The following is a 25,445-nucleotide window of genomic DNA, read 5'->3' on the forward strand; positions in this document are numbered from 1 at the left end:
CTAATATACATTATTCCCAAGGTAAAACACTTTTCACATCATTATCTCATCCAGAGTTTCTTATTAAAAGTAAAAGCACCTTGTGGCAACTTGTATAGGTAAAGTTGATAAGGCTCTGTATTACTAAAAACCTTGGTATTTCACGGTCTCTAGCTACTCACTGAGGAGACCTCAAAAAAGGTTGAAACTGGTCTGGGTAGTGGCCCCCCCCACCCATAATGTATAACAGTATACATCTTCTAGTGAGATGTGTTTTACATTATGGGAAATACTAAGAATAGTGATCAGAGCTTTACCACGAGTTGCCCTGGTGGTGCACTACCTCTAGATTATTTGGTATCCTTATTATTTGGTATCCTTATTATATATATATATACAGGGTGTTCGGGATAAATTTGACATATTTATAATTAATTATATTTTTCCGTAAGTTACATGTATTAACACACACTTCTCTTCATTTAAAAGTTTGGACCCTTCTTCATTCACATACAAGATGTCAGAAAGGATGGATAGCTGGAACCCACCTGAATCATGGAAGAGAATAACTTGTATCATGATGATTCGTGCCCGCCATCAAAATAAGGATATTACGACTGCTGCCCAATGCTCCCTGAATACAGTAAAAACAATCAGGCATGAACTAGAGACTTGCAATGGTGACTACGAGGATGTAGCAAGAAGAAAGATCCCTAGCAGACGATCTGATTGCGTTCGTACAGCAGAATTCCTCGCAAATCTGCAGGAACAGGTGTTGAAGAACCCTGGCATTGGAATTCGGGCTTTGTTCGTGGAGTTGCTAACTGTAGTCAAGCCCTGGATAACAAGGGTAGGCAATGGTAGGCCGTATGTATGGCAGCAGGATTCGGCCCCTTGCCACACCTCTGGGAAAAGTCAAAAATGGTTGTCTGAAAATTTCTACGACTTCACCAGTCCAAATGTTTGGCCTCCAAACTCCCCAGACCTTAACCCCATGGATTATTTTGTATGGGGCGCAGTTGAAAAAGACACCAATCGCACTTCCAGTAATACAAAAGCCCAGTTAATGGATAAAATTAAAACAGTTTTTGCGGCCCTCCCAGGGAGACTGTAGCATCAGCTTGTTCGAGGTTCCGAAGCAGAATTGAAGCTGTGATCGATGCTAATGGTGGTTATTTTGAGTAAATCTTGTTGATAGTATTGTAATTAACTCTGCCTGTAATGTTTTTTTGTCAATTCATTAAATTTAATAGATACAAAGAAGATTTTCTTTTTCCTTACGAAACTGTCAAATTTATCCCGAACACCCTGTATATATATATATATTATATGTTATTTGATTTAATTTAAATGACTAAAACACCAAGAATAATAAAGAAAAAAGGTTTAATGGGGGACACTACTAGTTTCGTTGGTAAACCAACTTCTTCAGGTGTCAAAGTACAAAGAATTATACACAATAATCCGACAGAAACATTACATAATAACAAACAGATCTACTAGAAACTGTAGTATAGTTTAAATTGGAGTCCATGCTACATTTCCAGCTGTATGTTTATGCATGCATGTGATATTGCGAGAACGCCAGCACTGGACAGCAGATCTGTGCGAATCAAGTAAACTGTAGCTAAGGCTGCTATTCATGTGGGGTTGAATCGAGGGTAATTTCTTTAGACTCAAGAATACGTCTTTCAAGTTCATCATAACATTTGTGAATATTAGAAATTTCAGACCAGTCTGTTTGATGTTGGCGGCCTTCATCAGAGTTTATAGAGAACAAGACATGGCTGTCGAGAGCGCTGGCTCGGATTCTGTTATAGGAAATGTCTCTTTTGTGCTCTTCAACCCGGAGAAGGATAGATTTATCAGTCTGTCCATAGTAAGGTTTTCCACAATTACACATAATCCTTGTATATTCCTGGGAACTAAAGATGGTGATGTTTTTCTTTAGGTTGACTAAGGATAGAACGGAGTTTAGGAAAAGTAGAGAAACATGGTTTAATGTTGAACTTTTTTTAAAATTTTAGCCAGTTTGGGGGGAGAGGAAACTAATGAAAGTCAAGGAGATGTAAGCTCTTGGGGTAGTAGAATCTTCAATGCTTTTTAAAGTAAAACCATTATTAAGAAAGGTCCTTTTAGGAAATTAAGTTCATTTTGAAGCTCTACATCATCTGATAATAAGGATCTGGCCCGATGTGCAAGGGTGGAAATAATGCCAAATTTCTGTGGAGGGTAGTGACGAGAGGATGCATGAAGGTATCTGTCTGTATGTGTTGGATTCTTAAATATTGAAATTTTAATATTATCAGAGCACCTTGTAAGTTTTATATCTAAAAAAAGAAAGACAATTGTTAGTTTCTAGTTCATAGGGGTGAATTTGATCTTGTGATGAAAGTTATTTAGATGATCAAGAAAAACTTTGAGATTATCTAGGCCATGTTCCCATAAAAGAAAAACATCATCTATATAACGGAGCCAGATTTTTGGTTTTAGTGTGGCCGAGAAAATCGCTTTTTCTTCCAAGTCTCCGCGAAATATATTAACTAGCACCGGGGAAAGCGGACTACCCATAGCTAGTCTGGAGTTTTGTTTAAAGATCTTTTCTTCGAATCTAAAGTAACCTGAATTGACACAGTGGGTAAGTAAGGTGAAGAACTTCTTTGATAATTTGCTCTTGAGAAGAGTGAAAACCTTCTGGGTTGGAACATTTGTGAAAAGCGACAATACGTCGAAGCTTGCCATCAAATGTGATTTGTTCAGTCTGAGGTCTTTGATCTTAGAAACAAAGTCAGCTGAATTCTTTATGTAAGAAGAGGATTTGCCTGTTCAACATCAAAACATGTTTCTCTACTTTTCCTAAACTCCATTCTATCCTTAGTCAACCTAAAGAAAAACATCACCAGTTCCCAGGAGTATACAAGATTATGTGTAATTGTGGAAAACCTTACTATGGACAGACTGATAAATCTATCCTCCTTCTCCAGGTTGAAGAGCACAAAAGAGACATTTCCTATAACAGAATCCGAGTCAGCGCTCGCTCGCCAGCTATGTCTTGTTCTCTATAAACTCTGATGAAGGCCACCAACATCAAACAGACTGGTCTCAAACTTCTAATATTCACAAATGTTATGATGAACTTGAAAGACATATTCTTGAGTCTAAAGAAATTACCCTCGATTCAACCCACATGAATAGCAGCCTTAGCTACAGTTTACCTGATTCGCACAGCTATGCTGTCCAGTGCTGGCATTCTTGCAATATCACATGCACACATAAACATACAGCTGGAACTGTAGCAAGGACTCCTAAACTGTACTACAGTTTCTAGTAGATCTGTTGTTGTTATTATGTAATGTTTCTGTCAGATTATTGTGTATAATTCTTTGTACTTTGACACCTGAAGAAGTTGGTTTACCAATGAAACTAGTAGTGTCCCCTATTAAACCTTATTCTTTATTATTCTCGGTGTTTTAGTCATTTAAATTAAATCAAATAACATGTCATTTAACTGATAAATCCTATGAAGCGGGAGTTAAGCCAGAAGGCAAAGCTGGCTGTCTTCAATACAGTCTATGTCATCATCCTCACCTATGGTCATGAGAGTTGGGTAATGACCAAAAGAATGTGGACGCGAATCCAACTGGCGCTGAAATGAGGTTCCTTCGAGGGGTTGCGGGGCTGACAAGACTCGACAGGGTCAGAAGCTCTGCAATTCGGGAAACTCTCAGTACTCAACTGCTGCTTCTCCATGTTGAGAGATCACTGCTACGTTGATACGGACACCTGGTTAGAATGCCACAAGAGAGGCTCCCTCAACAGGCCCTCTTTGTCAAGCCAGAGGATGAGAGGCCATGTGGAAGACCAAGGAATTGCTGGATAGATTATATTCAAAACCTTGGGTGGACACGTTTGGGAATCCCACCAGAACACCTGAGCTTGGTGGCAGAGGATCGTGACCATTGGAAGTTCCTCTTGCAGCTGTTGTCCCCATAACCCAATTAGGAAAGGTGGGCCTTGAAGATGTATGTATGTATAAATAGTAAAATTCTTAATCCATAGAACTCTCTGTAAATATATAATAATATACACATTATATACAGGTTCAAACACTTACTGAGTGGCCTCAAATCAAAACCAGTTTTTAGGATAAAAACTGAAAATACATATGTAAATCACAGATAAATAAATCTTCAGATGCTGTGAACAAGGTGATGATGAAGATGGCATAACATATGATGATGACGATGATGATGATGATGAAGTATCTGTTAAAAAATAAATTCAATTAGTCATTTTCATAATTTTAAAACTGATGACAAAAATATAACACCGGAAACACTACTTACAAGGTTGCCTAATTTCATTCCATTCACTTATAACTGAGTAACATATTTACATATACAGATAAAACATGCATGCTAATATACTGATTTTAATACCGATAATATACTGATTTTAAATTATACTAAATACATGTAAATAAACCTTGATATGTGCATTTTTGATCAATGTGAGTTCTGATTAACACAGCCACAAACATTTATACCATTCCTCTATAAGTCACCCCTAAAATTTAGAATAGTATAGTCGATTATGAATAAAACCACAAAAAAACTGTTGTCTGTGTACTGTGCTTTAGCTGTGCCATTATGCTGCCAAAAGCACAATTTCACTTAGACAACCATCCAAGGCAGATGTGTCAAAACAGTGTCTTCCCATTACTGCATTTCATGCTAAGCGATAATTAATATTTTGTATAAGCTTACCATGTATAAAAGGAAAAGTGATATACCAGTGAAATCCAAATAAGAGAAAATGTAAAGTTATTACTTTTGATATGAGATTTAGCGCTATTAAATGGTCAAAGCAAAGCAAGCATCAACATGGCACTAGGCCTCAATGAGTTTACAACACAACTAACTTTGTCCAACTGTGCCCAGATTTGGTCACCTCGGTTCCTTCTTGATGGGGAGGAGGTGGAGAGGATCCAGAGGCGAGTGACTAAGATGATAGCAAGTCTATGGAATGAACCATATGAGAACAGGTTGAAGATTTGTGGGTTGCAGAAACTGGTTGATAGGCGGAAAAGGGGAGATATGATTGAGACATTCAAATTGCTAAAAGGATTCTATAAGATTAATTCAGAGGATATTTTTGAGATCAGGACTGGTGGTGGGAGAACTAGGGGACACCTATGGAAGCTGGGTAAGAGTGTGGTTAGCAGTGGTGTTAGAGCTGGGTTCTTTACTTTAAGAGTGGTAAATGAGTGGAATAAGCTGCCTGAGTCTGTTGTGGGTGCTATGACAGTGAGCGAGTTCAAGGCAAGGTATGATAGATACTGTGAGAATGTCGTATAGTTGTGTGGACATGGTGTTTAGGGCCTCCCTTGATGAGTCTAAGGACTCCCTGGAGTAGCCCGAAAATAATAATAATAATAATAATAATAATAATAAATAATAATAATAATATAACAAGGTAAAGATAAATGTATTCCTCAGAAATGTATTAGAAAGTGAGTATACAAGGTGATTTCCCAATGGTACATATATTATTATTATTATTAATATTGCACCCTCGATGGAGTTAGCAGACTGCATCGAGGGAGGTTCATTCAAATGAAAACATATTTATCATACCGAATCTTAAAATCCTTAACACTCCTTGCATTAACAACACATTCTGGTATGCGTTCCATTTAATGACAATTTTCCATGTAAAAAATCTACTCCTCACATCCCTCTTCACCACATTTATACATAGCTAACAGGGATGGCCTCTGTTCTTCCCCTCACGTCTTCTACTCTTATAATTCCATCTTGATTAATCTGACAAAAATCCTCTCATTAACTTAAATGTCTCTATCATATCACCACTTTTCCTTCTACCCACCAAACTGTAATCCACATTTTTTCAACCTCTCTCTCTCTCCCCATAGCCAGCATTCTAAAGTCCTGATATTGTCTTAGTCACTCATCTCTAGACTCTCTCCAATTATTCCACATCATATTGAAAACCAGGTGACCAAATCTGAGCAAAATAGTCCAAGATTGGTCTGACCAGTGCTTTATAAAGTGACACAACCACTTCCTTATTCCTACATGTTAGAGTACTTTTTATTGTAGCAGCACTACAATGTGCAGCCCTCACAACACTTGCAATAAACTTCTAGCAAATAAACTCTAAACTTCAGTCTACGTTCAACCATCTCCCAATTCCCAAATCTCATCCATTTCTTGCAGTACGGTACCATCAATATAGTACACAGCCTTATATTTCTACACTCCAAAATGCAATGCAACACCTTGCACTTATTGATATTAAAACTACAATCTCACTCCTTTGTCCAAGTCAAAAGCATATTCAAATCTTCCTGAAGGAAAATGACAGTAGTGCTACTTATAATTCTCCAACTTTGCATCATCAGCAAACAACTGAAGATTCCCAGTCAGTCCACATTATATATCAAACAAGTTAAACAGCAGGGGCCCAAGAACAGAACCCTTGGGAATGCCACTTGTTACCCTCCTTTTTTTTTCTCAAGGCATTGGTCTATCATAATAACTTGCTAGTATTGTTCGAAGGCAATCTCCTATTCATCTAATCAACATACCATCTATTCCCATCCTCTGTAACTTGTATACCAACTTATCATGTGGCAATCTATTAAACACTTTTGCAAAGTCCAATGCAAAGTCAAAGAATTTCACTGCATATAATTCTTCCTTATCTAATACACTTGCTAACTTATAAAATGCAAGTAATTACTAAAACAAGACCTACCCTTTACAAATTCATACCAAGTATATCATAAAGAACGCTTTGTCCATCAACTCAATCCTGTATTCTATTCCTAACCAAACTCAACACCTTGACTACAACTGCAGTTGTATATAATTGAAAACTTCTGTCCTAGAAAACCATGCTTGCAGAGTGGTACTATTTAGCCTTCTTTCCACTTCTTAGGAACCCTACCCACCGCTGCAAGACTCATTAAATAACCAGGTCAAGGGCATAGCTAACTGTTGCGCACATTCCTTAAGAATATGTAGTAATATGTCATCCATGCCCAAAGTCTTATTAACATCTAACCGAATCAACACCTGATACACCTTTGAATCTTTCACTTCCAATTCTCCTAATACTTGCATCTCTTCTACATATTGCACTGAATCATTTACATCAGTATGATATACACTGATAAAGTAAGTGTTCAATAATTCCACTATATCCTTTGCAAACTATTATTCTGCTATCATGACTATCCATCAGTGTCAACCCGCCATAATTATTCTTTCTCTTGTTTGCCATATAGCAGAAAAATGACCCTGAATTAATCTTGGCCTGACCGGCCAGTCTCCTCTCATACTACACCTTTCTTTCTTTACTATGCTCATCACCTTTCTAGCTTGCACTTCATACTCTTCATGGATCCGATCACCACCAACAGTCTTGTACCTCCATAGCATTTTCTCTTCCAACATAGCTTGCTTAATTTTACTGTTCATCCATTTCACTCCTACTTTATTTACTCACTTAACCCTTGATATGAAGTTTTACATTGCTTGTGGCAGATACTGCCTTGTGAATTTTTATGCACTTTCAACATCTTTTCTGCTCAGCTCATCTACCAAACATAAAGATGATAACTGACTACAGAGCTTCTTATAATCTAATCAATATATACTAATATAATATAATAATATATAAATCTACCCTATATATATAAAATTATAAGACTTTTTATGTCACGTTTTTGAAACGTTTTGAAACTCAGGGGCTACCCTGAGTGTCGAGTCTTCAAAATTCAAGGAAAACCGGCCTACCAGTCCAGAACACAGGGGATTGGGCACCGTAGGTGCCAGGGGGATAACCCCCCCTAGTAAATATATAATATATATAATAAACTAATATAACATAATAATATACTATAATATACTATAACATACATAATAATCAATCAGATATATAGAAATGGAATAAAAAGTTATGCCAAGTGCCAACTGTTGATCAAATCATGGACTTGTGAGAATTAAAATAAAGTTAAAAAAGATAACTAACAGATTTAGAACATTCAAACAGGACACAACTAAATTAAGTAACAGTAACACCATGACTTGATTTCAAAATAATATAGCACAGCAGACTGAAAAGTAAGAAGATACTAACAAGTGGATTAAGATTAAAAAAAAGCAATATTGACTGTTGAAAAATGTATCTAAAAAACAAAAAGCAAATTTTGGGAGATAGGGTTATACACTGGTTACTCATAACTATTATTTTTCAGGAAATAACAACATATACTAAGTTGTTAATTATAAAAATTTTAATTAATACTTTCCTATATTTCGGCCTGGTTATTATATATATATATATATATATATTGGCAATGATACATTGCCATCATCAGGGATCACAAAAAAACAATGATATATGCATGCAGGCACTAATACTAGGCAAATGAGGCTGAAGAAAGGCAACCAAAGTTGGGTCTAGAGTCCTAAACAGTGCCTCCTAGTGAGCTAAATTAGGCAGTCTTGGGTTGAAGGTCTTAGGATGAATGTTTCTCAAATTTGTTGAGGTTTGTAAAGTTGTTCAGGGATAAGGCAGATTCAAGGAACAGCCTTTCATATTTGTATTTGCTGTTGTGTAATAGAGTGGCCTTCCTCCAGTGTAAACTGTGAACTGTGGTGGGTGTACAAAGCATGGTCAGTAAGTCTTGAGTGGCTGTATTGGTGGGAAAAAAGACCACATTTGGATGTGGTCTTTTTTTTTTTTTTTTGAGTCCATACACAAGAGGTTGGCAGATCAACCTATAGTACAGTAGTACCGTGTATGGGTTGGGAAAGAAGGCACTTGTTCACACTGGATTTGAATGACTGTATATTGTATTCCATAGGGAACACATCAAGAGGAAGTATAGTATAGCAGAAATATAGATCCTTGTGTTCAAAAATTCTGGTACTGGTTGTCCTGTCTGTTTGGCTGTATTAGGACAGTTTACAACTGCAAGGGATCTGGTAGGTCTAGGAGAATATGGCTGGTCTTTGGTGGAGCAGATAAAAGATCCCAATTTCTTATGTGGTCTGTAAGTGGTTGTAAGGTTGTATTTCCTTAGGATTTGTATAAATTTTTCAGATGTGCCCCAGATATATGTAATTGTGATAGATCTTGTGTAATTTCTGCTCTGAAAGGGGAGGAGAGGGGGGGGATTGTGGTTACAGGGTTTTAATATTTATTGGAGGTTGTAGCCATTTTGCTAAGAAAGCGTTGAGGATATGGTCAAGTTCAGCGGTTAGGACACTGTTGTTAGAACCGATTAATTTTCCATGTTATATAGGGTTTTTATAATCCCATATTGTTCGGACTGCTGGTGAATGTATCTACCTGTATGTGTAGGTTTTCTATACAGAGAATGCCCATTGGGCTGGCATGTAATCAGAGTACCTAGGAATGAAATACTGTTGTTGTTGTTTTCTTTTTCTAAGGTAAACTGGATATTGGGATGTTGATTGTTTAGATGTGTTAAGAAATTGTGGATAATATCCAGGCCATGTGCCAAATAGAGAACACATCATCTATGTAGCATAGTTAGATAGTGGGTGTAAAATCACTCGTGAAAAATTAAACTTCGTAAATTTTTGCTATAGATTTTCCAGTTTATTTGAAATTATGACAGAAAATTGTACTAAATAAGATGTTATAAAATTTGCTGTAAGAATGCACATACATTTGATTTGTTAGTAAAGCTTGGTAGGGATTAAGCCAGATTAGCGGTGATAAGCACCATCCAAAGATCGGTCCAATGGCCAGCAATTGACATCATTTTGCTTCTGGCTAATCCTGGTAAGTTCATCATTAAAAACAAAGGGCTGAAAATCTGCATAAAAGGCGAATGCAGTGCTTGGCTCAAGACATTTTAGGCTTTTTACTTTTGACTTCCTTGGGGATACTTCCCTTCATCCAGGAGGTATGTTCTTCCCACTGTCTCATGTTTTTCAGTCACCAGCCCTCTCTCTCTAGACTTTGGGTAGCTATGGCAGAACACTAGCAAGTTCGACAGAGGAAAATTCTACGGAAAACTGCCAACTCAGTCCAAGCGGCATGAAGACTGACCAGATGGAAGATGCTACAGTCTCGATGTTGTATGCTGTGAGCTAATTGAACTTTCCACTCTTGATAGTTGTAAGTAAGCAATAAGTAAATTGTATTATTTGCTAAGAGAATGTACCTCAAAATTGTGTGTGATTGCGAGATGCTTTTTATTTCTTATTCAGGCCTTCATGGAGTCAAAGACTCATTGCGGGAGGTCCCTCCTAAGAAACACATCTATCATAACACTCCTTAAACTCACTGATCGTTCTCGCTCTCACCACTCTATCAGGCAATGCATTCCATGGTTCAACCACCCTCCAAGCAAAGAAACCACTCCTCACCCTCTTGCTCACACTTTCCTTTCGTAACATTCAGGGATGGCCCCTTGTCATCACTCCTTCCCACTGTTCAACCAAGCGAAAGAACTCTCCAGTGTCAACCCTGTAACCTCTCAACAGTTTAAAGTCTCAATCATATCAGCTCTCCTTCTTCTCCACATTCTCTCAGCCGATCCTCATAACTAACATTGTACAGTTCTGAAACTATCTTTGGTATCTGTCTTTATACCCTTTCCACATAAATTTATCCCCTTCAAAACCGGGGCCAAATCTGAGAACAACAGTTTAAGTGTGGTCTGATCAGAGTCTTATACAACGGAATGATAACTCTTTTATCTCTGCAGGTCAGTGTCCTTCTCATTACTGCAGCAATCCTCTGTGTTACCTTCACAACCTTTGCAATATGTCCCCTAAATTTCAGGTTTCTATCAATCATCAACCCCAGATCTCTTGTCTCCCCTACTTCCTCCATTATAGCTCCTCCAATAGAGTATGCAGTGTCCCAAACCTCAAGACCTCACATTTTGCTGCATTAAACCGACACCCCCATTCATTTGCCCATCTGTCTAGCTTATTCAAATCCTCTTGCAGGGCTACAACATCTGCACTATAACTAATAACCCTTCCCAGATTCGCATCATCTGCAAACAACTGAATATCCCCCTGCAATCCACTGACAATGTCATTGATATAAAGGTTAAACAATATAGGTACTGAGCCCTGTGGGACCACACTTGTAACCATCTGCCTCGTTGAAACTGCCTCACCATACACAACTCTCTGACACCTATTGGACAGTCCTGAATCCAGTTGACCAACCCAACGTCCAAACTTATGTGCTGCAACTTAAATATCAGCTTATCATGTGGCACCCTGTCAAATGCCTTCACTAAGTCCAAGAAAATGCCAGTATATGCCTTTCCCCCCATCTACTGCTCTTGTAACTTTATTATAAAAGACCAGAATATTACTAAAACAAGAGCGCCCCTTCATAAATTCATGTTGACTCTCACAGATAACATTACCTTCATCTGCCCAATGCTGTATATGGTCCTTCACTAATTTCTCCAAGATCTTAACAACTACTGATGACACACGAACTGGCCTAGAATTAGACACTTCCAGTCTGCTACCGCCCTTATGCAATGGCACTATCATACCTTCCTTCCATTCCCTGGGCACCTTTCCCATTGCCAGGCTTTCACTGAAAAACTAGGTCAAAGGAGCTGTCAGTTCCTTAGCACATTCTCTCAAAACTCATTGTGAAATACCATCCAGTCCCACAGCTTTACTGACATCCAGAGTACTCAGTATTTGGAACACGCTCTCCTCCTGTACCTCTAAACCCCAAACCTGCATTATCCCTCTAGCATTGAAACTGACTCCTCTAGAATGAAATACTCCAATAAAGTGTTCACTGAACAATTTCACTATGTCCTCTGCATCAGTCACTCTATTCTCATTTTTATCCCACAATGTTATTCTTCCACAGTCATTTCTCCTCCTACTGGCCACATAGCTAAATAATTCCCTAGGCTTTTCTTTGGATCTTAGGGCCAATCTCTTCTCATATTCCAGTTTCGCCTTCCTTACAATACTAGTCACTTTCCTGGCCTGTGTCTTATATTCTTCATGCATCTTCTCTTCATCTGTCTCCTTATATCTCTTCCATAGTCTCTTTTTCGCATGCAGTTCCTGTTTAATATTGTTTGTCATCCACTTTATTTGTAAACAGGTGGCTTGGTTATAAGTTGAAGGAAGATTATGTGTTGTTAAGCATGTTTAGTTTAAGAGAGTGTATGTGATAACATTGGGAATAGTGCTAAATAAGTATTTTATGTGGCTGGAAGAAAATTTTGTTACTATCCTTATAGGAAGAATCATGTTAGCTTGTAAGCATATATGTGCATAGTTGTGTCATAGGAGACATCTTCATGTTAATGTATGAGTTTCTTTTGGTAGTAAATGCACAGTACGTTCTGTTGCTAGAATTGCATTTTTCAGTGTGTTAAAACCTTTGACTGAAATAATCTCTCAATAATTATTATGTGCTCTGTACCTGTTGCAGTAGATCAAAAGTAAATGTTTTGTTTTGTAATTATCTGGTTTTATTCCTTAGCCAATAAACTATCTCGAAAAAAAGTAGCAAACCAGCAGGCATAGTAAGATATGGCCAACCACGACTTGCATGTAAAGAATTTGTGTAAAAGTATTGATTAATTCCTGTTTTCTTCTCATCCTAACTTTCAAGTCAATTAGATGGCACAGTTGATAATAAAACGTAAATTTTCTAATTGATATTGTCGAGTGTTTAGGAACTGCTTATATTAGATAGGCTTACTACACAAGGTCTATCCAATGGCAGAGAAGGGCAAACTTATGCCTAACTATAGTAAAATTGCCAGGAGTAATGAAAGTAAAGTAGAGTAAGTATAAGGCATATACAAGATAGTTGAGATAGAATATAGTTAGAGATAAAGAACAGATGACATTATTTTACAATGGTGCAGCCGACATCATAATTTGAATAATTAACATATTATTTTACATGGGTTTATGTGGGGCAGATTATAATGCTTCTTCTTCAAAGGTCTCTATGAAGAAGTTGGCCAGGAGTGGAGAAAGTGGAGAACCCATGGCTGTCTCCTCTATCTGTTTGTAGAATTTTCCTTGACAAAAGAAATAGCCTGAGTTCATGGTGAACTGAAACAGAGCTGAGATATTGGGAGGAAATATGGTTGGATGAGGTCTAAGGTATCTTTGAGTGGGACATTAGTGAATAAACAGGAGACATCAATGACCATTATGTCAGTGTGCTGAGATTTTTATGTGTGAAGGTGTGTTGCCAGTAATATTGTGTGAGCACTTTGGCTAAATGTTTGGCTAATTTGTATGTAGGTGAATCAATGCCATCCACAATGGGACATAATGGCACATTTTGTTTATGGATTTTTTGGTAGTCCATATATCTGGCATAGAGGGATCTAAAGGGATCTAGAGTTATAAGATTCAATTTGTTTGCATCTTCTACAGGCCAAGAGGTAACTTTTTAAGGAGCTTATGGAGTGTTCTGTTCTGTGCTCTGGTGGGATCATAGTCTATACGGAGATAGGTCTAATGTTCTAGAAGTAAGGAGGCAAGCTTATGTGTGTATAATCTGAATGGTTTAAAACCACAGTGCATTTTCCTTATCCACTTTGGTAATCACTACTCTGGTGGTGTTTTTAATTTCTTGTAGAGCTTTAAATTCTTTTCTTGATAGATTGTTTTTTGGTGGTTTAGCATGAGTGAGTACATTGGCTACATCCAGTATGATGTTGGCAATATGGTTGGGAAGGCTGAAGATACTTCATTCTACTTGGATCATTATTTCTTCTGCAGGAATTTTTTTTTTTTGTAGGTGCTAGTGCAGAGTTATGTCCATGTGGAGTGCATGCACTAATTGCTTCAGGGTGAAGGAAAATAAACTTCAGGTGAAGTTTATTACTGTGTTAAGAGGTAGTGAGGCTTGGAAGCTGTGTTTTTTTTAGTAGATTTTCATATTTCTTGATGTGATGACATTATATTCTTTGAAATTCTTTGTCTGCTGAAACATTTGAGATGCCAGAAAGGACCATATAAAGTTCAATATTTGGCATTGTGGCAAGTTCTTCTAACACAAGGATAGATTTGTTAGTGTCGGCCAAGAGAATGCAAGTGTCGGCAATTTGTTCCCCTAAACGAGCAACGCTAGTGTAGCTGTAAATGTGGAGATCCTTTTAAAGTAAACTGGTGTTCCAATTTTGGACAATTTGGGATAATGTTATTAAGTCAGCAACATTTTAAAAAGGTTAATCTATTCAGTTGTGTGGATATCTTCAACTTCAGCTTGCCATACTGAAGGCCTTGTGTGCAATGAAATCTCCATGGATAATAGTAATTTTAGTAATAGGTTTATACATTGGTTACACATAACTATTATTTTTCAGGAAATAACAACACATACTAAAATATTAATTAATGAAACTTTAATTAATACTTTCTTATATTCTGGTAATGTTACATTGCCATCATCAGAGATCACAAAAAACAATGATGTGTGTGCAGGCACTAACACTGGGCAGATGAGGTTGAAGAAAGGCAACCAAAGTCAGGCCTAGATTCCTAAATGGCACCCACTAGTGGGTTAAATTGGGTAATCTTGGCTGTTTGATTGAAGATCTTAGGATGAATGCTTCCCAAATTTGGGGCAGCCTCATGCACCCAAATTTCTTCAGGTTTGGATTTTTTTCCCTTAGTGGGTTAAATCGGGTAATCTTGGCTGTTTGATTGAAGATCTTAGGATGAATGCTTCCCAAATTTGAGGCAGTCTCATGCACCCAAATTTCTTGAGGTTTGGATTTTTTTTTTCCCCTTCTTCTTTTAGGGCTGAGACAGATTTGAGGAATAGCCTTTCATATTTGTATTTGCTGTGGTGTAATAGAGTGCCTTTCTTCCAGCGTATCCTGTGTTGGGTGTCCAAAGCACACAAGGTCAGAAGTCGTGAATGGCAGTATTGGTAGAACCGGATGCAGTTCTTGTGTGTACCCAATTTAGAAATTAACAGGCCAACAGTTAAACGATAATAATTAGAATGTTATTATAAATCCAGAAGTATAATAACCATAGGCCTGACAAACCTGTGATCAGTGTTAACTCAAATAATCCAGGTATACTTAAAGAAAAAATAGTAAATGCAATAAAAGAACTACCAAATGATAAAATGACAGGATGTGATGGAATATGAGCTGAGTTAATAAAAAAACATAAGGGAAGAAAGATTATTTAATAGAAATAATACAGAATATATATGATACAGGCATACTATGAAGACTTCATAAAATCTGTTTGCATTCCAATACCAAAAAAGAATAATGCAACAGAATGTACAGATTTTAAAACAATTAATATCCTACCACATGCTTCAAAAAAATAATAAATGCACATTTTCCAGAATTAAATGGATATTGAATACCACACTATTTCTTAGCCAAACTTACCCATTAAAGTGAATAACAAAAAAGATGGATGCCAGGAACAAGTACAATTAATGCAATTTATGAATTTAAAACTGCTATCAATAGATCAATAGAAATAAATAATAAAATATATATCTATACTTTATAGACTTTCAAAAAGCATTTGAGAGTCTCACTCCTCTTTTGATATAAAGAGGAGTGAGACAATCTTGAATAATATTCCTATACATTTCAACATATACAGTGAAAAGATAATGAAAGAATATGAAGAAACTGAAATGAGGACAAAAAATGGCAACAGAATTAACAATATTAGATTTGCTGATAATTTATGTTCACAGCAAAATCAAAAACAGAGTACAAAATATGGTCAAAAACCAATCAAAAAGAGTCAGAATTATGGCTTAGTATTAAATACAAGTATATCATAATAAGCTAAAAACAGCAACAAAATACAAAGTTAGAGTATCAATGGGATTCGTTCAAAAATATAAATACTGATAATTATTCAGGTGTAATGATTACAGAAATTTATAATTTCTGCATACAGATTTATAGATTTTTTCTGTGGAGAGTGGTGAGTGAGTGGAATGAATTGCCAGAATTAGATGTGAGTTCCCTGATGGTGAATGGATTCAAGGAGAGGTATGATAGGATTTGTGTGTATAATGGTTAATTTGTGTCTCCCACGATGAGTCTCCAGACTTCCTGGACATCCCATAAAATAATAATAATAATAATAACAAATTTTTTGTATAATAAAATTTATTAGTATGCTGGAAATAAATTTATGTCCACATTTGGCTGTAGTCATGAAAATTTTTTTATATACAGGTAAGAAATGTAATTCATCTTTGGCTTTTGGACACCAGTGTAGTAAATGTCCTTTAAGCATTCCACCAAGTGCCCAATACTTATGTCTTCCTCTGTCCTTTTGACAGAAAGAAATAAAAAAATTGTCCAAATTAGACACTACAAAAAAGTCTCCAGGTCTTGATGGCATTCCTTAAGATTGTCTTGAAGGTTTGTGCTGCAGAACTGACTCCTGTCCTATATCGCCTATTTATTCTCTCTCTCTCTTAATCCACTGACATCTACTGCAGAGCCTGAAAACTGGCGTATGTTCAACCCATTCTTAAGAAGGGTGACAAATCACTACATCAAACCATCATCCAATCTCTCTCAACTCAATCCTCTCTAAAGTAATTGAAAGAACCATCAATATCCAATTCCTAGACTACCCTGAAGGCACCCAACTAAAAAATGACCTCCAAAATGGATCCCTCTGCTATAATCATCAAGAGATCTGTTCACATGTCATCCATCTCTGGACAAGTACCACAGAAAAATTTGGTGAATTTCATGTGGTTGCACTATATCACCAAAATTTTTGACTGAAAAGACTGGGAATGGCACAAATGCCTATTAAGCCAACTTTAATCTAAAAGAGAATAAAGTTATGCATTTTGAGATGAAAGATTATAAGATATATACATATAAGATATACACAACGATGGTGGAACTGTACTTCTGGAAATTGATGAAGCTAGGGAAATAAGTAACTAGGTATGGATTATTACTTGTGAGACTTCATTTAACATATAAATTTTGCCCTAGTGTCTAGAGCATCTTTGGAATGACTTTTAAATTCAACAAGCAGAAGAGAAAGAAAATGCATGAGATACTCAAACATGGAAAATTTTACAGAAATAATATCTTCAAAACAAAAGTAATAATTATTAAAAAAAAAAAAAAAGAAAGAAAACCTACTGACTACTGAATGTGTGGAGGACTATTTCCATAATAGAGATAATTTCAGACCATCATTTATGTTCAGCTACAGATAGTGAAGCCATGATTCACACTATTCTGTGCATAAACATTCCATAAGATAAATATTTTTGTGAAAAGCCTTAATCTTCCTATGGATTTATTGCTTCATGGTGATGGTATGTTCTGCAAGTCTTAGTGTTCTAGTTCATGGAATTTAATACGCAACTGAGGTGTTTATTATAATGAACAGCCACCAATATACCAGTTTGGCCAAAATATGATAATACACATTGGCATATTTGATGGACTCTGTGGTGGGCTAAAGGAAGAAGATTATCCTTGGCAGAACCTAAAAGAGCAGAAATCTTCTTAAAAGGACACCCATAGGGTAAATGATCAAAGCAGTTTGGCTATTCCTTCAAAGACACCTTTAACATAAGGAATAAGCAAGTGAGGTTAACCTTCTTCACTTTAAGCCATTAGCCAAATCTTTTCTACTTGCAACAGGCTTTCTTTAAAAAGCAAGGTGAAGTATACCATTTGGTTGATGATGGAGGTCTAGAAAGGTAATTTGATGATCATCTTCTGCCTGAAGAGTGAACTGGATGTTGGACTCTGTTGATCTTCATGACAAAATCTTGAAGTTCTGTATGGAAACAATGCTAAATCTCAAGGATATTATCCATATAGCTGAACCATAAGGAGGGATATTATCCAGTAGATATTGTTTGAATTGCTCTACTTGCTTTAACAACCAAGTTCTTGAAGGAAGAACGGTATCTATAGTTGTTATTTTCAGCTTACTGGCTGAAAGTAACTGTCAAAAGCTTATTTTGACATATGAAGTAGTCAGAGTGAACAATGAAGTGAAAGAAGAAACAATATCTGGGAAAGTCCAGTATTTCATCTAGGGGAACACTGATGAATAAAGATATAATATCAATATCTAAGCCAAAAAAGAGATCACTGGGGCAAAGATACAGTGCTATCCTTTCTCTAAAATGAGAACTGTTTTTAATAAATGAAGATTACTTTCATTGAACAATGAAAGGAATTTAGAAAGGCGTATGCAATTTTATAGCAAGGAGAGCAAATACACTCAATTCATCATGTTATGAAGGTAGGAATTTGGGATGTGGAATACGAATTTAAAGTGTAGAGGGCATATTGCAAAAGCAGTTAAGGTAGCGCATATGACTGCTTAGTTATTATTATTATTATTACAGGCTACACTTTCAATGAGGGAGGCCCTAAACATCATGCCATGCACTAACCAACATTTGTGCACAGTCATGGTGCCCACAACAGACTGGCAACCTGTTCCACTCACTCATTCACCACTCTCCAAGCAAAAAATCTAGTTCTAATACCCTTGCTAACTACACTCATGCTCAATTTCCAAGGATGGCCCCTAGTTCTCCCACCACCAGACCTGTTTTGAAAAATTTCCTCTATATTAATCTTATAAAAATCCTTCAGTAATTTGTATGTCTCAATCATACCACCCCTTTTCTGCCTGTCAACCAATTTCGGTAACCCATGAATCTTCAACCTGTTCTTATCAGGTTCATTCCATAGACCTACTACCATCTGAGTCACCTCCTCTGGATCCTCTCCACCTCTTCTTCATTCCCCAAGAAACCCAGGTGACCAGATCTGCATGAGTAATCAATATCATCAGGTCAAGGTCTTATCAGAGCTCGATAAAGAAGAACAATAACCTGCTTGTCTCAGTATTCTTCAGTAACCAAGTGATCTGATGAGCTGCTTTAGCTACTTTTGCTATGTGCCCCCTAAACTTTAACACCCTATCTACTAACACTCCCAAGTCTCTAACTTCATCAATTTCCTGGAGTATAGTTCCACCAATGTGGTATACAGCTGGTAATCTTTTCACCTCAAAATGCATAACCTTACATTTTGCCTCATTAAACTGACATCCCAGACTCCCAGTCTATCCAAATAATCCTGCAAAATTTTAACATAATCTGTATTAACTATTGCTCTACCCAATTTTGTATCACCGACAAATAATTGAATAGTTCCTCTCAGATCCTTACCTATATTGTTAATGTAAAAATTAAAATAGAAGTGGCCGAAGAACAGAGCCCTGTGGCACATCACTAATCACAGGCCTTCTTCTGGACTCTACTCTCGAATAAACCACTCTCTAATATCTCTCCATCAACCACCCTTTTATCCACTTCACCATCATCCATCCTCATGTGCTGCAGCTTATTGATTAGTTCCATGTGGTATCTTGTCAAAAGCTTTTTGCAATGTCCATCAGTATTACTGTAAATGTATTACCTGTATCCAGTTCAGCCGTCACTGTATTATAAAATGTGAGGAAGTTATTGAGACACGACCTACTGTTCACAAAAACCTTGTCCCCCCTCCCCACCATACAGTATCCCATTTACATTTATCCATCCCTGTAATATGCTGTTGACCAACTTCTCCAGTACCTTGACAACGACTCCTGATATGCTGATCAGTCTCGAAGCCTCCTTTATGCAATGGAACTATTTTCTTCTCTTTCCACCTCCTTTGGAGACTAATTCAGAGTCAAGACTTAGATTAAACAATGTGGTCAAAGACACTGACAATTCCCTAGCACCTTCACATAAACTTGAGCTAGTATACCATCTAATCCCATAGCTGGATTAGATGGTATAATTCACATCAAGGTTCTGCAATATACTATGCACCTCCATTTCATTTATCTATAAGTCTTTGCCTCCCTCGTTAACTGAAATATTGTAGCCTGGATAATATACTCTTACAATGTGTTTGCTTAGTAATTCTAATATTTTGACTGATTCAGGTACCTCCTTACCATTGGCATTTATTAAAATCATTCTGACAAACATTCTTCCTTTTACTTGCAAACACATTGAAAGAACTGTTTGTGATTATCTTTGGCCTACACTGCTAATTTCCTTTCATAAAGAATACCCTAACAAGTGGAAATAAGGAAGTTACCATTCTTTTCATAAGGTTTGATACGGCCAAAATGGATTAGTGCACAAGTCTGTGAAATGCTCTCTACTATGAGACAGGAATGAAAGGGATATGATAGGAATATTTAAGCTTTAAAAGGGTTTTATAGGATTAATGGAGAGGAAATTTTTCACCATTTGGCTAGGAGAAACAAAATAAGAGGTTATCCATGGAAACTGAATAATAGTAGCAAGGATGTGAGTACTAGATTTTTCACTTAGAGAATGCTGAATGAGTGGAACAGAATGCCAGTCTGTTGTGATTGCTTTGCTAGTGAACGAGTTCAAAGAAAGATATATAACAAATAATATGTGGAGAGTGTAGATCTCTTGCAATGATTCTTTGGACTCCATAAATTTTCTTGTGCACAAAATTAAAAACAATAAAATAAAATCAGCTAACACCTTTTTATTCCTGTATAGGGAGTAGGCAAGGCCGTTTTAGCCCTATCTAACTTTTGGAGACTGAATGGGCAGTTCAATCTCCACTGGTACCCAATCAGAGATAGCTTGCCCAAGGCTACCACTAATTAAGAGACATGCAGTGAAGATAGAGAGGTGGCTCAACAAGTGCTGCCATCTCGTGGTCCATAACACAATATATTTAATGTCTGAAATAATGTGGGTTCTACGGGTGATTTTACTGAATTTATGGGATGAAAAACCCAAGTTTCTGGGAGAAAAAACCTGCTTGCCCGTGCCAGAGATAAACTAATTCGGGAACCAGTCGAAAAAAGGCTTAGAAAAATTTCCTCTAGTCACCGACTAGATTCAAAAGCAAGGCTCCCTTCATGTGGTCAAGAACTGTGGTGTGCAAACACCACATCCACTGAGCTACACAGGCATCTGTGCACAAAATAATAACAATTATTATTATCATTAAAATTATCTGAAATTCTGTTATGGATAAGATTAAAAATCAGATATGTATAAAATAAACTTACCAACTCTAAATTCCCAAGGAGGAGAAGACATCTTCCCATCTCCACCAAGGCTAAATGCGAGGACACGTAACTTATAAGCTTTTTCTGGAGTTAAGCCAGATACCACAGTCTCCAAGTCTTTGCCATCCAAATATCGAACTACTTCTTTAGCAGTTGTTATATCTTGATCAGCTTCCCAATAACGTACCTAGATGTCAAATATTATTTGAAAATATTTTGTAACTATTGTTTTAAAAGAAAGGATAATAAATATCCACTACTATTTTATAGAACAATAAACAAAACATTTGCCTTTATCACTGACTGAGAGCTTAACCCTCACAGCATGAGAGCTGCTTTGGTATTGCACAACCTAACAGAAATGATGAAATTTGCACAGAAGGCTTTATATTTTCCTTTTATCAGTTTTTTATGAGATTTGGTTCTTGTCAGAACCAATGATGATGGAGACAAGGGAAAAATCCTATGAGAAAAAAAAAATTCTTTTCTATATCATGGACTCCCATGTTTGAAAATACTTTCAAACATGGGAGTCCATGTATTTTCTTAAGAGACTGCTCCGTTAATGTTGAAAAAAAAAAGCAAGAAAAAAAAAGCTTCATATGGAATCAGAAACTATTAAAAGAATAGATTATAGATATCCATTAATGCTTATATTAAAAGGAATGACAGGATCATGTGAATGAAACTTGGTCTTGGAGAAGAGCACGTAGCTGTCCTATGTACATATGCCCTGCAAGTTGGCTCTACAGCAGAGGAAAAAAAAAGATGAGTTCTGGAATGTGCTAGATGAAGAAATGAGGGAACTGGAAGAAAATGAGATGGTGATTGTTGGAGGAGACTAGAATGGACATATAGGAAGACAGAATAGGGACTTTGAAAGGGTGCATGGCGGCCATGGGGGGGGTGGGAAGGTGGAATCAGGAAACTCGTAGGGAAGAACATCTGATAATATTTAGAAGTGGTAACAACAGTTCACAGATTGACTACATTTTGACTAGAAGAAAACATCTTAAGGAAGTAACAAACTGTAAGGTAATCCTAATAGATTAAGGGGCGCAGAAACACCAGCTGCTGTGTGCAGACTTTAAAATAAGGTTCAAGATAAGAGCCTTTGGAAGCCATAGGATGAAGACAATTAAGTCGTTTCACTTAAAAGAAAAGAGTGTCAGAAAGGATTTTGGAGGGACTAGAAAGTGTACAAGATTGGTGGAGACATAATTCAAAACAATCTGAGCTGTGCAATCGAGGTACTTGGTGAAACATCTGGAAAGATTAGAGAGAGCAGAAGGAGGGTTGTGGTGGAATAATAATGTACTAGAAGCAGTGACAGCTAAGAGGAAGGCAAAGCAGAAGTGGGATGAGTCAAGAGTGGAAGAGGACAGAGAAGAGTACAGAGAGAGAAGCCAAGAGAGTTGTTGCGCAGGTGAAGGCCATGGCATATCAAGATCTTTATGATCAATTAGAAATAAAGGTTTCTAATTGATCATAAATCTCTATCCTGATTTCTAATTAGGACAGAGAAAAATTTATCAATTGGCAAAATGTAGAAATAAGGCTTCAAAGGATATCTTACATGTGAGGCAGATCAAAGACTCTGGAGGAAGAGTATTAAGGAGGGATGTGGATATAAGAAAGAGATGGAGAATATACTTTGAAGGGCTTTTGAATGAGGAAAATGCAAGGACTCACAGAGAAGATGGGCAAGCTTTATGAGAGGGATAGTGCAGAACATCAATGGAAGTGAAGGAGGCCATAAAGAGGATGAAGAATGGAAAATCAGTGGGCCCCAACAGGATCCCAGGAGACATGGAAAGCACTGGGAGAAGAGTGAATTGATCTGATGTGGGACTTGTTCATAAAAGTTTGCCAACAGGAAAATATACCCAAGGAGTGGAGGGAAAGTACTCTTGTCCCTATCTACAAGGGTAAAGGGGATGCACAAGACTGTAAAAATTACAGAGGAATAAAGTCGATGTCCCACACAATGAAAATTCTAGAAAGGGTTCTTGATGGAAGACCGATGAAGGAGGCGGAGATTGCAAACGAGCAATTTGGCTTCATGCCTGGTCGATTGACAACAAATGCTATCTTTGGGTTACGGCAGATGATAGAAAAGTTTCGACAGGATGTGGTTACAGCCCAAGACAGGAGGATGTAGAATAGACTCATTAAAAACAGCGACCCTACTTAAGTGAGATAAGCTGCACAAAAAGATTACTGTTTATATTACAGCCATAATAAATTTAGTTTAATCCTTTATCCAAGTGTGAGCAAACAAAGTTTGCTCACATTTGGATAAAGAATTTCACACCTGAAAATAAAAGGATTAAACTAAATTTATTATAGTCTAACCAAGTGAAATATATTACAGCCGGGTAGCAAAACATTGCTTGCCTTTGAACTTAAGTTTCAAAAGTAATCAAAAACTAATTAGAAGAGAAAGCTCTAAGTCACTTGATTAGTAGTTGCCTTGTAATTTCTTTCTCTGTGAACAGTTGTCCAAGGAACCTTCTTACAACCCTGTGGTTTGCATTACCTCCACAACTCCTTCTCCATGTAAATCAAGATCATATACCTTCTTCCATCTTTCTGGTGGAAACCAATTCATTACTCTCTGAGGCCATCTCTCTCTTGGAAACATCTGTAATATGACAATACCACTGCAAAGATCAACACTGCAAGCCACTGCATTTTCTAGCATGTTCACTCTCTCCATAGTAGTCTCATTCTGAACTCTTTAAAGGCGAGATATATATATATATATATATGTGTGTGTGTGTGTGTGTGTGTGTGTATATGTTGTAGACCATTTCCACAGCCCTTTATGTCTCACATTCAAATCCCACTCATCCCACATCACAAGCTTACTACTATCATCTGGAGTTCATCTTTCTTGGTTTACTGTCAAATATCTTGACTACATAATACACCATCAATCTGCCTGACAGCATTACAGGCCTGTTTGATATAATCATCAACATCTTCTTGAATATTCTTCCTAACTTATGAATAATATATCCTAAGTATTTAAGAGGATCTGCTACTTCGATTTTGTGAACCTGAATGTCTAAATTTCTACCTTTTCTGACAAACACAGCAATCTGTCTTTGTAAAATTAACTTATAGACCTTCAATAGTGTAAACAGCAACCAATTTCCATATCATCAAATCAACATCATCCTGATGCTGAGCAATTATAGCAATTATTATTGGTCACTTTCAAACAGTGGTGGATGAATTCTACTGTCCCCAATCTCAATTCCCACAGCACTACACGAGACATACCAACACTATATCTTAAATAGGGTTGGTGTCATTCCATATCTTTGTCTAGGCAATTGGATAATATAAACTCAGCTAATACCAATCCTACACTTTTAATGAGTGCTTTGTATCTTCTATATATTTTTTAATTAGACTGATAATCGATTTTAATTAGACTGACAAACACAAAAAAACATTTGGTTTGTCATCCAGCATCAATCCCCAGAATCATCAATTGAGGTAGATTTATTTAGAATATGGCTCACACATAAAAAGTTACATTACAATAATCTTTAATATATATAATCATTTAGTGTAAAATAGACAAAATACTTAAATATGATATAAAACAGTCATAAAAGAGACACTCAAGAATAGACTACAACTGTATGTCTAGGTTGATTATTCAATCAATACTGAGGTAGAAAGGTTTTTCCCTTGCTTACCAAGCAACAAGAAATTCTTGATTAATCCTTGATCCAAGCATAAGGAAATAAAGTTTGCATAATATCTCATGACTAGGCTATGTGGATACCAATATTTATAAATTTGTGGTGTTTAAGGAACATCTGATGTATATAGAGGCTGATTTTGCATATTAATGATGATGTGCAAAAACCAGTCTGGGTATTGACAGTCCCATAATATTAAGTATTATGGAAGGGCCATTACCCAGACTGGCTATGAGTTATTGTAGTTTTGTCTATTTCTAATCCAGAGTATTTTAATAATAAGGTGATATACCTTCTCTACTTGTATATGGGAAATATATGACTTCTGCATTAATTCAACCTTTGTATTTTCCTAGGCCTGGCTCCCATTCTATTGTTACCGACAATAGAATACAAGATTAAGACTGCAGAGGCTATGATATTTATAAATTTGTAGTGTTCATAAGGAACATCTGTTGTCTGATGATGTAGAAAAAGTGAACACTACTATCTGCACCCCCTCTTATTTATGTGAAGTGGGAATTTCTTCAGTTGCCATCAAAATAAATATAGAACAGCTGGATGTTTTTTCAAGCATGAGACAGAAATTATGAATATTCAA

The 25,445-nt window shown here is 36.7% G+C and overlaps 1 protein-coding gene across 1 annotated transcript in view; it reads right to left on the bottom strand.

Annotated features, from left to right (window-relative positions):
• Positions 1-25,445, bottom strand: part of Cont (Contactin) — a 458,021-nt gene that overhangs the window by 18,242 nt on the left and 414,334 nt on the right. Inside the window, exons 22-23 of the mRNA XM_090391248.1 lie at positions 21,126-21,312; positions 4,094-4,244 (exon numbers count right to left, since the gene is read on the bottom strand). Of these exons, the coding sequence (XP_090247374.1) occupies positions 4,108-4,244; positions 21,126-21,312 (324 nt within the window). The 3' untranslated portion in view covers positions 4,094-4,107. The remainder of the gene's footprint in view (positions 1-4,093; positions 4,245-21,125; positions 21,313-25,445) is intronic.

Source organism: Typopeltis vanoorti, chromosome 1 (assembly GCF_054136105.1).
Source record: "Typopeltis vanoorti isolate ZY-2024b chromosome 1, IOZ_Tvanoo_1.0, whole genome shotgun sequence".
Lineage (NCBI taxonomy): Eukaryota > Metazoa > Arthropoda > Arachnida > Uropygi > Thelyphonidae > Typopeltis > Typopeltis vanoorti.